Raw genomic sequence first — 15419 nt, forward strand, 5'->3', positions numbered from 1 at the left:
CTCAAAAAAGAAGGACCAGGAAATGTACAAAACATCTCTGTTAACAGTGATCACGATTTAAGGTGGATTTTTCCTTTTAATACTTTTCTTGCAGTTTCCTTATCTTATCTATCCCAGAAACTTTAATAACGTGCAATAATTCTTCATTTTGCTGCTTCTCTGTTTTGCTCGGAGCAGCTGACCATGCCATATTACTTCCTTTTGCCTTATATTGCAGTGAGACCTTCACTGAAGCTGGTATATTAGTTATTTATTTGAAGTGCATCTCTAACAGCTGAAAGGTGAGCAGCTGTGGTCAAAGGTGGTTAGAGGTCACTGGTGTCTTCAAAGACTGTGCAGAGGCTGGATAATGTAGGCTTTCTCACACACACACACCACTGTACATAACAGCTGTTACATAACCGCTGGCAGCTGTGGTCACTTCAGCAACGTGTGTTTGTGTGTGTATGCATGGATGTAAGAAACAGTTTTCAGTGGGGCAGTGTCCAATGAAATATTTTTTTCCCCCACTGGCCCACTTGGCCAGTAGATCAGAGTTTTACTGGCCCCTAGTATATTTTAGCCCCTTTTTCTTTTCGTAGCCGTGCGTGTTTCTTTCGCAGACCTTTTTTTCAAGTACCGGTACATATGACTATGTGCAGTATATAGTGCTGCGCACTTAAACTGATGTGATGAAATAAGTTACTGATGTGGATGCAGAGTAACACAAGGTGTGCTTCGTCCGGTTGGCTTTCTGCCAGAAAAGCCTGAAGGCAAACTTCTCCCACACAACACAGAGTGCAGGTAAGGTGTGTCTTCAATAAAGCGTTGAGCACATGCAGTTAAAGTCAAGTCTCTGGATGTTCGTCTTATATACCAAGTCCTCTGGTCATATGAAGTTATAACAGTATGTATGATGGATAAAAGAAGCTAGAGCGGGAAAGACTGTGTATGACTCTGATTCAATCAACTTCATAAACTTTTACTGGGCCATTGGGCCATTGGTTATGTCAGATGCCTGTGGGGATTAGCTACCTGGGCAAGGTCTTTTTCTAGCATCAGCTCAGAGCTGCTGGGGCATGCTCCATGTGCTCAACGCATGCATCCTGTGGCGTTTTCACACAACCACGAGTCTGGAGATTTGAATACATTAAAAGGGATGTCAGCGCACATTTTCCAGTCTTTTGGATTTGGATCTAAGTCATTCACAGCCTGCTGCTGTCAGGCCACAGCTCAGTGTTTAGTAATGCGGCTCAGGATGGGTCTCGTTAACACTGCTGTACAAATAGTGTTGTTGTGTGTGTTTTTTCTGCATCTGTCATTTGGGGAAATGACTGCAGACAGCTCTGTGTATTTGTCAAAAAGAACACTTCTGAAAATGAATGAAGAGCCATGAAACTACTTCCTTAAAAAAATATTAAAACTACTTAGAATATTAATGACACCAACTCTATTAATACACCTCGATGCTGTGAACCTCTGATGGAGATCTGCATTGACAATTTCAACGATGAGTAAAACAATCAGGCCTCTGTGAAAGCTAATGAGGCTAATGGGTATCCCAATAAATTAAATAAAATGAAAATGACCTTGAAAGTTATTGAAATGTCGTTGAACTTAAAATCCTGGTGTGTTTTTGTGATAGACAGCGAAAGAGGAAAGCATCCTAACAAGGACCTGCTCAGGACCTCTGTCTTCTTTGTCCAAAATGCAGTTATCTATGTGTTGCAACCCTCAAAACCTGGCCAACAATACTAGCTTGACTTCAGGAGGAATTAAAAGGTTGCTGCAAACAGAATTTGGATGTAGTCTATTTTTACCACAAGAGGGCAGCACATGTCCAGTTCACATGACTGTCTAGCTGCTGGGCAAAAATTGCTTACCTGTCAGCAGTTAGGTAACTTTGTTTGGTCAGTCATATTGATTTTAGCAGGTCATATGAGTTCACTGTTTTCCAAGAGAGGGGTGGTGTGTACTCAGCTCTATGTGTGCGTGCGTGCGTGCGTGTGTGCGTGCGTGTGTGTGTGTGTGTGTTGTGTGAGTGACAAGACAGGAAGCAATTCAAAAGGAAAAGAGATGTAGGAGATAAAAGATAAAAGTAGAAAGAGTTTGGAGAAAGAGGCAGAATAAGAGAAGGGAAGAGAGAGAGAGAGAGATCCAATGAGCATGAAATCAGATCTTGTTGCATAATCATGGCTTGCAGGCCTTCCCAGTGTGCACTGGGCTTTGTCGGCCCTTTCCAGTCCAGTATCACATGACCGTATCAAGCGGCTGCAGTATTAAACCAGCAATACCAGTCCACCACCAGCCAGAGGCAGAAGCAAACATCAATAGTTCTGTTCTTCTCTGTGCTGAAGCACGCTCTATTTTTCTTTCTTTTTTTTTTTTTTGAGGATTTTTTAAAATTTATTTTTTAAATATATTTTCAAGAGAAGGTTAGGGGGTAATTTTAGTTTTTCTCCAAAACCCCAGGTATGAATATTTGGATATTCAAATCATGATTTATCGGTGATTGCACGCTGCAGTCATTCAATGCTAAAGAAACACTGATGGTTTATATCTTTATCTCATCTTAGATTTTCCACCAATGTGAAACTTCTCTGCGGGATTTATTTTTCTTCACTGAAGGTATGCTTTGAGAAAAAAGCCCAGAAGCTTTTAAATGTGTTCTTATAATCTTACATTTTGTCCTCAAAAGATCCTATGGGTGCTCAGAGAGCAACAACTCGCCCTGTTGGTTTTGTTACCACCGCAGGCCTTGCTTCTCCTTGTCTCCCTCCATTCATTAAATGTCCTCAATGTCTTCCACATAACAGCAATACCAGATGTCAGTGAGGCATCAGCGCTGCTTTCCTTCTTCCTCCTTCGCTTGTCTTTTTCATTTTCTTTCTTTCTTTTTTTTTTTATCTTTTCTGTCCTCACCTCCTTCCTACCATCACTGGTGCAAACCCTTTATTCACATACTAGCAATACCAGACTGCATACCAACAGTCAACAGGACATCAGTGACTGCCTACACCTCTGCCTGCAGGTTCTCTGCCCTGCCTGCTGCCTTCTCTCATCGCCATCAGCACGACTCACTTAGCACAGCAGCCCCAAAAGAAAGAATGAGAAAGTAAAGATGCTAGTCTGTTTTTTCCACATGAGCAGTGCATATTCTCTGCTTAACAGTAGGTGGCATCATAGTCCCACCATCCTCAGCGGTTGCCCATATCAGTGCCTCACCTCCAGTTTAGTATGTGAGCCCTTAAAACAAAGCAGTGTCCACCCTGACTGTGCACGGCGGTGAACAGTTCAAACAATGAATGATTTTCTCTTTTTAGGTCATTATATTTATTTTATTGTTTTGCGGACCTAAAAGTAGTCAAACCTAAATATATTGAGGTTTAAAGATACTCTAGTCAGCCTATAAAATGCCCACCTTGTTTTATTTTTTTTAATGTGGAATGTAAACTCCCTCCAGGCTCCTTAAATGTAAATTCCGAGGAAAAATACAAGGATTATTTCCATTAATTATTCTTTGCTCTATAAAATATCACCTCAAATGTGAAAATGTCATTCACATTTGAAAGGCTGAAAGAAGTGAATTTGGAGTATTTTTGCTTAAAAAATTACTTAATCGATTATCAAAATAGTTGTCGATTTAATTTTCTGTTGATCGACTAATCATTTCAGCTCTAAAGGACATGACCATAGTGTTTTCACTGGTTGCTACCAGTATACTGTCCTCATAAGATTGTTGTAGCAGCAAAATATTATTGGAAAATGAAAAAAATGTGGTACTTTTTCTTTTAAAAGTTAGATGGATTTCCAAAGCTGGCGCAGAGCTTCACATTCTCAAAATGCCTGAGCGTTGATCAGCGCATGGGTAAGGTTGCATTTCATTTCCTGGAATTTGAATTGAAACCAAAGCTTGTCTAGATATAGAAAAGATAATACTGATTGGGTGCAGAGCCCGGAAATACCCAGACATAACATTTGCCTTTGAGGGCATCCTGGAGACATTTGAGAAAATGTCAACATCACTGTCATTTTGCCCATTATTTCACACTTAACCTCTCATGAGCTTCTATATACTGAGAGACCAGTATCAGACTGTGTATTTGGAAGCTACTTCAGCTTTGTGGTGATAGATGATGAGGAGGAGACGTGCAACATAAGGCTGACTACATAGACAGACAGAGTGACAGACCCACCGAGACAGCTATAAAAGGTGAATTATAGTGGTGTCCTCTCACTATAGGCCAGGCTGTATGTGAAAGACAGACACACAGACAGACTGACCAACTCCTGGCGTCGCCTAGCCTGGCTGTATATATAGGCCCTTTCATACTGCTCTCCTTGGCCTGGTCCCAGCTCACATATACCTCTAACTGTGCTCAGTGTGTGTGTGTGTTTGTTTGTGTGTGCTGAAACATATTTAAGGTGTGTGAGTGAGTTCATGCACTGCCACTGTAGAGTGTGTGTGTGTGTGTGTGTGTGTGTGTGTGTCCATTTGTGTGTCCATTTGTGTGTGTTTGTGCACTGCGGTCCAGTGTTCTGGACTCTGTGCAATGTATTCCTGGAAAGCCTGTGTAGGAGTGGAGGGGCCAGGGCTATTCCACAGCCACACTGCACTGCAGCCAGCAATGACTGTTTTCTGGAAGCTTCCCTGTCACCGCGGACGAGGCAGAGAAAAAGAGATGAGTTTCTGAGTATCTTATTTTATCCTGAATATCGACACCTTCAGAGGAAACCTGCAAGTTCCACCTCAGACGAAGAAGAGAAAGCATCATGCATTGACTAGCATCTTTAACGCCATTAGTATGCAAGGACACACAGTTCACATCATTCTTACACAACATGCACCAGGAAAGAGGAATGTAGGGGCTCGTGATGCGAAGGAGAGATGTGTGGAAAAGAGGCTTAACTAGAAAAAAGGATTGCGAAAGAAGCAAAAAAGCTCACATTAGCTTAATGAAGGGGAAGTAAAGGTGCAGGTTGTGAATAAGTGCAGGAAGGAGTAATGGATTGAGACTGAATAGGACAGAAGGAACTAAGGAGGGGGGTTGTTTTGAACGGCATCAATAAAGCTCAGGCTAATTGTGCCGCTGTGGTCTGCAGTGTTCACCCTCTTTTCCTTCCACCATCCTCCCTTTTTTGACTCCAGGCCTTTTCTGTCCCAATACCCTCCAGAGTCTTCTCATCTTCTGTTAATCCTCTCATAGTCCTCTTCCTCCTCCTGCCTCTCATCATCTTTCTCCTCCTCGTCCTCTCCTCCCTTCAGTGGCTGTTGTGTAACTCTGCAGTGACTGACTGAGCAGCAGCAGCAGCAGCAGCAGCAGCGGCGGTGCGATTGATCAGCAGTCCTTGTGCCAGGCAGCTCTTACTGTAATAAACGAGCTTGGAGCCATTGAAACCAACCCTGAGTGCTTTTGCGGGAGTAGAGGAATCACACACTCACACAGATGCTGCACCGCACTGCCATGATGTAATGCTGAATAACCCTCAATGCTCTTAAACTTACCGCTCGCCTGGATTCATCATTTTGTACTTCTCCCTGCTTTAATCCCTCAAGACCTATACTCACAAAAGTTAATGAGGCATTTTATTTTATTATTAGAGGATTTTTTTTGTGCTCAGGATTCTTTGAGCTGGATGTTAGCTCTTGGATGAGCTGGAGTAGTCCTTTAATTAATTTCTGTCTGTTATTATTATCATGGAGATAATTTGTAGTTTTTAAGCTTTCAGTGGGTTGCTTTTATTCTTAATTTTAACTTCCAGATAGCTTCATAAAAGTTCTAAAAACGTTTTTGGGGCTGTCTTGACAAGTTTAGTTTACTAAAAAAAAAATACATGTAACCATAAACATTATCCTGGATTCAAATCCAGTTTGGGACCCTTGTTGCATCATGTCTTCCTACCCTTCCCTATGCTTCCTCAATTGGCTGTAAGAAAAGCACATCTGGTCTTCCCATTTTTCAGTCTTTGTGGTCTAGCCTTCTGCTCAACATATTCCCACTCTCCCTTTCTCCCCATCCATCCATCCATCCATCCATCCATCCATCCTTTCTCCTCTCCAACTCCTCTCTAACAACTTTAAAAAAAAAATCCATTATCATACTAATCCAAACTTGACAAAACAAGAGCTTTGACTCACCTTAGCTGTATCTAGTGTACACACATCCGGGGATGGAAAGGTCATCCAGCAGGGCCGGGGAGTGTGCTTCCCTGAGGACATGCATACACACACTGGGTGCAGCGATAAAGATCACACTTTAACATTGTAGAACCATTCCAGTGTCACCTGTTTGTCTACTCAAAGTCACTTTGAGTTATCCCACCTGTCATTTCCCCAACATTTTAACATTCCTGCAACTCATTTCATTGTCAATTCTGATTGTGTTTGTCAGAGAGGATGCTGACAATGCTGCAGAGCATGGATATTACTCACTAGCCAGCCAGTGATTATGGTTCATTGTTATTGGTCACTTGGTCATTGTCCTCCTTGCAGCACCTGGTGTGAGGTCAAGAGTTCCTTAGTGCAGTAGTGGCAAATTGCATAGGTAGACTTCCAGTTTTATCATCATTACGAGGCATACAACCACCTGTACAATAATTTTGTAATCATCAAAAGCATAATTTCCACAAAATCATTATTTCTCTCTTTCATTAAACCGCATCCTCTTATAATCTACTTGATCCACTGATATGTGCTAATAAGTTATCAATTAAAAGCGCTAATTCTGCTCCTGGAGTTCAAGCACGTTTACCAGCTTCCTGTATGTGTGTGTCCATTAAAACGACACACACATACACTTGGAAGGGCTACTTTGGATTTAAATGGCATTAATGGCTCCTTAGCCCTATTCTTAGCCTCAAATCTGTCTCAGCCTCCAGGCGTTGACAAAAGCTGTGTTGGGGTGGCGGAGTCTGGTTTGTGTTCAGCATATGGAGAAATATAAATGTGTATATATAGCTCCTCAGATAGGAAACGCTGTTGAAACATGAGAGCCTCCTCAGGACCGTGAATGGGGAGAATGAAGCTGGCTCGCATCGATAACCATTTTTCATAAAGGGATCGTCGGCTTGTAGGCTACATCTCCTTTTAATGTTTTTTTTTTATTTAGACGTCGGTTTTATGTCGCCGAACCGAGCCGGATGTAGATGTGGACATATTGAAAGAAAAGGTTCAAGTTTCAAGTGGGTGTTTTTTTGTTTTTTTTTGGTGGAGTAAAAAGCGGTGGTTTGCGCCAGCAAGGCTGTGGACACAAAGCCGCCTCAGCCAGACTCCCTGTTAATATCACTACATTTTTCCTACTTACATCGCTCCGGACCGCACGCGTGTCACCGATACAAGCTCTTTTTTTCTTTTTTTTTTAATCGAAACGCCCGCAGTCTGAAGACTCGTTAACCCTGCCCCACGGAAACTAAACCCAGGGGGGGTTACCAGAGGAGGAGAGGGAGGTCTAGGAAGAAACCATAGAAAGATAAGGAGAAAGGTGTTGAGGAGTGAGAGAGGACTGCAAAGAGCAACTCCGTATTGTTCCGCGTTTGTTTGTTCTGCAGCCGTCCAGAGAGAGAGAGAGGGGGGAGAGAGAGAGAGGCACGGTGGGGCTTCGTTTCTTTCGAGGTGCGACAAAAAGCTGAAACGCCGTCAATTCTGGATTTCTTTATCCGCTTCCTGTCGTCCAGGATGAGGTTTAAAAGGAACGGGTCCTATACGCTAAATAGGTAAGAGGCTGGTGTAATGTGTGCAGCGGTAACTTAATGTGTTATCCATATGGAGAGGGGAAGGAGGGAGGAGGGCAGCACGTTTTTTTTTTTTAATTTATTTTTTTTTACACGCTTAGCTCATAAATCAGTTCACTTTCTCTGTGATATTTCCATGGAGGCTTACAGTGGTGCTCATAGTCTCCTTGTTGCACTTTATGGTGTGTCTTTTAATATCCTACAATAACTCTTCAGTAATGCTAAAGGAGACTTTCTTTTGTATTGCGACATTAGCAATATCATGCACACACATAAGCTGCAATAGCACCATTGGAGTTCAGCTTCATTGTGATGGATATTGAGGTCTTTTGAGGCTTCATCTGATGTGAAACTTGAACTTGCAGTTTTTTATAATTGCTAATATACAATATGTTGCCTCTTTTTTCAGTTTTGATGACAGGCTACAAGTAAAATGCCCTCTGAACACGTGTTCATGGCTAATCAGACATTGATAATATAATGTCAGTTCCTCTCAAGGGTCCCTCCTGATTTCACCAGTGTGGAGCCCATGTGTAGTTCACTCTGTGAGGCTGGATCAGGAGAAACCTGTCTGTCTTGCTTTAAGGGGGGCCGGGCTCTGTCTTTTGTTTCCCCTCTTCCATTTAGGAAAAGAGCAAGATGATCTCTCCCCTTCTCCTCTCCTTTTTCCTTCCCTCCACAGAAATACCCCCTCTTGCCGTCCCATCACCTAGCAACTTTATATGTGTATGTGTGTCTGCCTCTTTCCCCCCTAACCCACCTTCCCTTGACATGATTGCAACGGCCTCTATTCATATCCTGGCATTTCTAAACCCCGGTCACGAGTCTGGTCTTGGTGGTTCGGGCTCTCCCCCCTCATTGTGTTATCTCTCCAAGTCACAAGTTTGTAAAGAAAATTCTTTCTTTGTCTTTCTGCCATCCGCCAACCAATTCACACAGCTTTCTTGAATTCAGCCCATATGACTGTTATAGCGGATGTCTTGCTTTTATTGTTTGTCTGGATTTTATGATAAGGCCCAAAAGTTTGAGGAAGCAAACACACAAGGAGAACAACAAGAACTTGTTCATATTGTTGAAAGTGACAGTTGATTTAATGGCAGTTTCACTTCTTACATTTTTCCACTGGCACTCCTTTTCCTCTTTGCCTTCTAATAGGGCATATGGCCTTCCACTGTACTTGACCCTCACATCCCACATCCTAACTTTTAAGTACTGAAACACAAAGGGACCTAATGAATGCCAAGCACCCACTTCATCACACGACTGAAACTGCGAGAACGATGTTATCCCTGTATACTTCTCCTCGCTTCCTCCTCTTTCTGCTTTCACTTAGAAATTGTGTGCAAGAAAAGTGTTATCACGCGTGTACTCTGTTGCAAGCGTGCATTCACATATATATGTGTGTGTGTGTGTGTGCGCGCAGGTGAGAGGGATGAGGTAATTAAACAGTGAAAAAAGAGGCCTGTTAGCTGCAGCTCCTGGTGACAGGCCTCCAGGGAGGAGAAGGAGGAGGTGGTGTTGGAGGAGGAGGGATGACATCATGGGATGTAAAAGTGCTTCGCCGGGCTGCTGCAGTTCGTCTTTGTTATCTTTTATCTCAAAAAGAGCAGGAGCAGAAAGTAGTAGCAGAGGGTGGACGTGTAGTGCTGTCCTGTGGTGTTGTCTTAAGTTTGTGTGCAGCAGGGTTAGGTGGAAATATGTACTTGCTACTGTTAAATCCATCTCACTGTTCAGAAGCGCTTTTAAGTCGGTGACAGAATAAGAGCAGAACCGTCCCCCTGCGGTTGCTACTTAACTGCTGTCTTCTGAAGGTGGCTGTCGTCTCTGCCTCTGTTGTCTCTCAGTCTCTTTCTTGGCAGGCTGCAGTGATTTGTTTTCTCTGAACATAGCGGCGTTGGCCTGTTTGACATTGTGCGTCAGTATTCAGCGGTGTCGGCTGCCTCCGTCACGGTCAGTTAATCTTGCGTTTGTGTCTTTAGGGTCCAGCGCTGACTGCAGCCTTCAATTACAGCATCTCATACACACACACACACACACACACACACTCTCCTCTACCTGACCACTGCAGTCCTTGTGTGTGTTTCCATCTGTGTGTTTTGATGTGTAAAGAAGCAAGTGAACAGCAGAGGGCAAAAGAAAGTGATAGCTCTTATTAAATGATGCAGGGAAGAGAGAAAGAGGTGTAACGAAGCCCATGATGCACTCTGTGTCCTTCACCTTATTTGCCCACACCATAAGAGTACTCTGCACTGATTGGCTCGCTTCCTGGAGGCTTGTCTCTGTGCTAGCCCCTCCCATCTCGTACCTCTGCATCATTTGTGTGAATGAAGAGTCATGGTTATTGTATACGTGCACAACAGTGTACATCCTGTTCTGCATGTTTATTCACTTGTTTAGTCCATCCTCAGTGTTGACTTAAGAGTTGACAATTAGCCACCTGCTGTTGTAACTTAGTTACACATCACTTCATATGCAAAAGCACAGAGAGGCTGTCAACTTGCTGCACTGATTAACTTTCCAGAGAGGTTTGACAGGATTTGACTCCGTCTCCGTTTTAGCAAAGCTAAAGGAGCGTGTGTTTGGTCTGTATGAGTGATGGGTGGAGATAGGATGTTTAGGATGTATACAGATGGCTGAGATTGCGGCCTCCCAAGGATTGTTTCCTCCCTCCCTCTCTTTCTCGCTGTGTCTCTCGGGTCCCTCTGTCCATCTCTCTCTCTCTTTCTCCCCTGCAGTCTACCCTGTGCTGCCCAGCAGTCAGCAGTTTGTTTATGGGACTCTGTTTGCCAAGCTAATCTTCCAGCCTTTCAAGTGGGAGCCAGCAAGCGAGAGAGAGGGGGAGAGAGAGAGAGAGAGAGAGAGAAAGAGAGAGAGAGAGCGAGCAAGTGTGAAAGTGAGGCAGGCAGTTGCAGTAGTTGGAAAGGAGAGAGAAAGAGAAACATGCTCAGAGAAGTGTGTCTGGTTCTGTGAATGATTTTATTATTTTTTTTTGGTTTTGTTCTGAAAGTGTATTCCTCCATGTTTGTTTGGCTGACTTCCTGAACGGCCTGCGCACATCCGTCCGCCTGTCCCGCGTTAAAGAGACCGATTCAGAAGCTGCATGATCACACAAGGTGCTATGCTGGAGCTGCTGCACCTGTAGCCGAGTTTGCAAGAGCGGAGCAGAGACAGGGAGGTGACAGGGAGGAAGTGTCCTGTGAGTCGGAGCCTCGTCACCCCAGCTCTGCTTCACCACCGACTGGATGGGGGTTCTGGTGTGCTGCGACTGCTTCTTCTATCGGTAGTTAACCAAGTCACTGTTACTCTTTTTCCTGTCTTGACCTTCCCTTCCTCTTTGCTGTTATTGTTGATTGTTGTTGTTGACATCATACTTGGCTTTTTAGCATTCTTAAACTTACATTTTCAGACCTTCATTAACTTCTCCATCTGACACCCCCCCCCTTCCCATTCACTCTCTCTGTTATGAGGTTTTATAGGATACATTTGAGGACAGTGCTGCTGTAGCGGGCAGAGATTCTGCTGTAGTTAAACACGCGGTGTATCTTGACTTGTGGGAGGAGGGAGGGAGGGAGGGAGGGAGGGAGGGAGGGATTGTAGGACAGAGGGACAGTGATGGCACATAGCTAGTCTCCTATAGCTGGCCGAATGCGGGGGGGTGTAAAACGTCGCTGGTTACAGGGTTTGTTAGGAGGGTAGGTTAAGACTAGTTGGAATGAAATGGCATGCAGCCAGAAGTCAGGTAGTTAGTCAGGTTGCCCAACTTTTCCTCTCATCCTCCTCTGTGCCCCTGTGGCTGTGCAGCACTGTTTATTTGGACACAGTGTTCCCTTTTTTTCTGTTTGTGTTGTTTGCGGAGCATTGATTTAACAGACTTTGCTCTTTTTTCTGGTTGTTACCACCTGAATTTACTTTCTACTTGGTTCCCTGCAGATAGACCGGGAGCAACTATCATGTGCTGGAGAGCCTGTGCTGTACATTTTAAAATCTGACTGATTTACTGGCACGCATATAGCTGGTTATTGTGCTTGAGAGAAAGGGTAGATGATTTAGGTTAGGCTCTCTGACAGTCGGAGCAGAAAGGATCTGGTTCCCCTCTTTTGTGGTTGTAGCGTTAGCCAGCCTGAGCCTGCCTTAACTGCTGTATAAAGGCTAAATATAACTTTCTGGTTCTCTAAGGAGCGTTTTGATGGTGAGGGTAAAATTGTAGCTTTAACACAGACACACACACACAGCACAGCTGGATTAGATTAGGCCTTGCTGTGATTCAGAACTTTGTTTACACTTCACTGCTACTCTTAGTATGAATAACAGCCTGCCGTTCACATATGTATGTGAGGCTGCACATGTGTTATATACTGTAGGACTTGGTGAAAAACACACAGAAGCCTAATGAAGGCAGGGCTTGTGCCAGGAGTACTTCTTCTTTTCTCCCCTAGTCATGATCAAGGCTGGGGTGGGACCTGGACAGCGCACTGATGTCTCATGGGCTCATTAAGCCAAAATGGGCCGTCAAGTCTATTTTTAGCATTTCCTCTCTTTTGGCGTCTCCTTCAGCCAATCAGGCGGCTTGGCGGTGATGTTATATGGCTTGATTGATGTGTGTTTTTGGAGGCACACCCATCCAAACAGGTCCTCGTTGACCTCGGCCCGGGCCAGGCCTCCGTCCCATGGGCTCCAGTGTTTCAGCTTTCAACAGTAGCATTGTGTGGAGTAGAAACTGCCTGCCAGCACTCCGTTGACTCCAATCATCTCTAATGTTGATCATCCTGTTTAGAATGGAGCGATTGAACGGTTTGTCATCGCATGATGTAAAGTAAAATAAGTTGGAATCGGCCTTCATTTTTCAGCCTTTGTATTTATTTATTTTTGTATGTTTTTGTGTGGTCAGGAGCAAAGACTTGATGTTTTATACTAGGTGAACTTAAACAGGATACACTTAGCTAAGAACTTCTGAGTCAACAAATTCAGCCTAAAATTGCATAATATATAATAGAATGATAATTTTGAATTATGTATACTATCATGAACAAATTAAGAAGATTGTTAAAAGTAGAAGAAGTTCTCATCACATGCATGTAAATACGCCATATAAAACTATTTAGCATATATTTAAAGGAATGATTTGACATTTTTGGAAATATGCTATTTTGCTTTCTTTTGAGATGTAGATGAAAAGATCAATACCGCATTCATGTCTGTCTGTTCAATATGAAGCTGAAGTCAGCAGCCAGTTAGCTTAGCTTAGCATTAAGACATAAAACCTTAAAACCACAACTTGTCGTTTTTACATTTTACATGTAAGTTTTTGTATGGATTAAATAAACTAGATATAATGTGTTGATTAGTAAACTTTAGAGGAGATGGTAGCCATATTGTGTTACCTTTGGGCAGAGCCAGGCTAGCTGTTTCCAGTCTTTAAGTTTTGCTAACCAGCTGCTGACTTCTTATCTAACTCTTGGCAAGAAAGTGAATATGTGTATTTCCCAAAATGTCAGACTATTCCTTTAAGTTTCATTTGAAATGTTTAATAAGGGGAAAAAATTCTTGCATGTATTCATGGCTTTTGAGCTTATAGAGACTCTTTGTCAGTGGAAATGGGGATAGTATTGTTTAATATGTGTTCAGGGTTGTGACACTGTTTTAATCTCATGTGCCCCATGTGTTTGCTGTCTGTTGACAGGTTAACCAGTCTGGTTGTGATTTAATTATCAATGATCCAATATGGAAACAGAAAAAATTAAGTGTATTCTTATGGTAACTATTTCATGATTCTGTAAATATTGTAGATGTGGCCTTTAAGCTCTCAGCACTAATGTTTAACCAAGAAAGCAGGAAAAAGTCTTCTCACTTAGAATGACTATCATGATTAGTTTTGCGTTTATTAAAGTGTAGCAGAAACAAAGCAGCCAAGCTGCACCCCACACTGTAACCTCTACACATGTACATTGTCACACGTGAATGCATTTTCTTTCACAAACTCACTGGATCAGTTTTCCAGGGCCGCCTCCAACACAACAGTCCTGAGGCTACCTACCACTACCACAGTTGGAGCTGAATCCTAGGTCAAGTTCTCATTCAGCTTTAGTCAATTTTGTGCCTTTTCTGTTTTTCTCCTCTTGCAGTAATGTTTAAATTGTGGCCATCATTTCTCCATACACAATTGCAACATGAAACAGAAATCCAATTTTCCTCTCAGTTATGAGGTTTAATGTTTCTGTTCCCATATGATGTATTGTTGTTGACGTGTTGCTGGAAAGCGGGCACATTCAGACCTGAGGGCTCCATCACAAAAGCTTGTGTGTGTTTGCTCTCAGTGGATCAGTTGGTAAATTTTATAATGTGTGGTGCGGAACAATAGTTCTGAGTGTATCATCATACTGTGTGTGTTGTATTAGCAGAGCAGGCCGTACTGTTTTCCATGTGTCTCTCATTAGGCTATCTTTGGCCGGCCCGGCTGCTTCCACAGAGCTGAGACGTGCAGCTCAACAAGGACGCCATTCTCCACCAACAAAACCCCACTCTCCTTCCCTTCAGCCCAGCAGACTCCCTCTTCGCGTGGCTGCCCGTCACTCAGATGGGGTTGAATTGAATCAAGATGAAATGCTCCCATCTTTGGGGAAAGTTTAGTCAAAGATTTGGACTGCTGTAGCTACGATTAGCGCATAGAAATCTCATTAAATCATTATCTATTAAAAGCTTTGCCTGGAGGTATTGGATGGCATTATTTCCTGTGGCTGTTGCATTGTATAATCTAGCTGCTTTGTCATTCTGCCTGGAGAAAAACGCTGAGACGCATAACTAAACAGCAAAATATTTCTAGAAAACAACTCTTGGAAGAAAAATAAAATTTGATCTGCTAAATTTTGATTCTGTATAATCGGTTATTGTTTCTTTTGTCCCCATAACCCAACTTGCGTTTATCATACACTACTCCACCCAAACAAATGGGGCATGCAGTCCAAAATAAACCAGTAGGATTCAGTGGAGCTTACTGCACTTATATAGTAGACACTCCCTATTACTTATCATCAGGCTAATGGCTGCTCTCAGATGAGCACAGGTCAGAAAAACTTGCATCAGTAAGTTTGTGTACCTAACCTGTCTGGTTTGGATTTCCTCCCCTATTTCCCAAGAACTTCTGCTGATATCGGGCTGTGGAGAGCTCCCAGAAATAAGATCTGCCTTTTCCTCAGTTTTCCACTCTTCTGCCTGCAGATAATCATAATGGAGAACAGATAAACCCTGCCCGAGGTGTCTGAGTTTACTTGATCATGTGTTACATTAGACTGTTATGGAGGGACGCTGGCTGGTCAGTGCAGATAAAGAAGTCTGTCAGTCTTGAGTTGACTGACTGTCTGTCTCTATTTTCACCTGCCCTCGAGTCACTGCGGAGGGCAGACCTCACACATGGGTACAGTTGCATAACACAGACACTGTGTGTGTGTGTGTGTGTGTGTGTGTTTTCAGGAGCAGCCTGGTCTTGCTGGCTCAGGAGAAGTAGAAAGAGATGGCCTTGCACTAACCTCACCTCCGCATTTAGATCGACACAGTCAGCACACACACACACACGCAGTCGCGCACACGCTTAAATAAAAAAGCACTAGGCCTCTTTGCAGCTCCTTTGTTACTGAAACAACTTAATTCAGTTTTTTATCAGCTAAGATCTTTAAGTATAAAACAAAAAGAAAGTAAGTAAGTAAGTTCTGAAA

General features: G+C 43.1%; 1 protein-coding gene across 3 annotated transcripts in view; it reads left to right on the plus strand.

The window, feature by feature from the left end:
- Positions 1 to 15419, plus strand: part of mob2a (MOB kinase activator 2a) — a 65495-nt gene that overhangs the window by 16386 nt on the left and 33690 nt on the right. Inside the window, exon 1 of one of the 3 annotated variants that reach the window (XM_044191891.1) lies at positions 6966 to 7692. The exons of 1 other annotated variant lie outside the window; for it this stretch is intronic. In XM_044191891.1, coding sequence (XP_044047826.1) covers positions 7655 to 7692 — 38 coding nt within the window. In that variant the 5' untranslated portion in view covers positions 6966 to 7654. Of the gene's footprint in view, positions 1 to 6965; positions 7693 to 10549; positions 10991 to 15419 lie in introns of those variants that run through there. One more of the 3 variants, XM_044191892.1, reaches the window with a different exon arrangement.

Source organism: Siniperca chuatsi, linkage group LG4, assembly GCF_020085105.1.
Source record: "Siniperca chuatsi isolate FFG_IHB_CAS linkage group LG4, ASM2008510v1, whole genome shotgun sequence".
NCBI lineage: Eukaryota > Metazoa > Chordata > Actinopteri > Centrarchiformes > Sinipercidae > Siniperca > Siniperca chuatsi.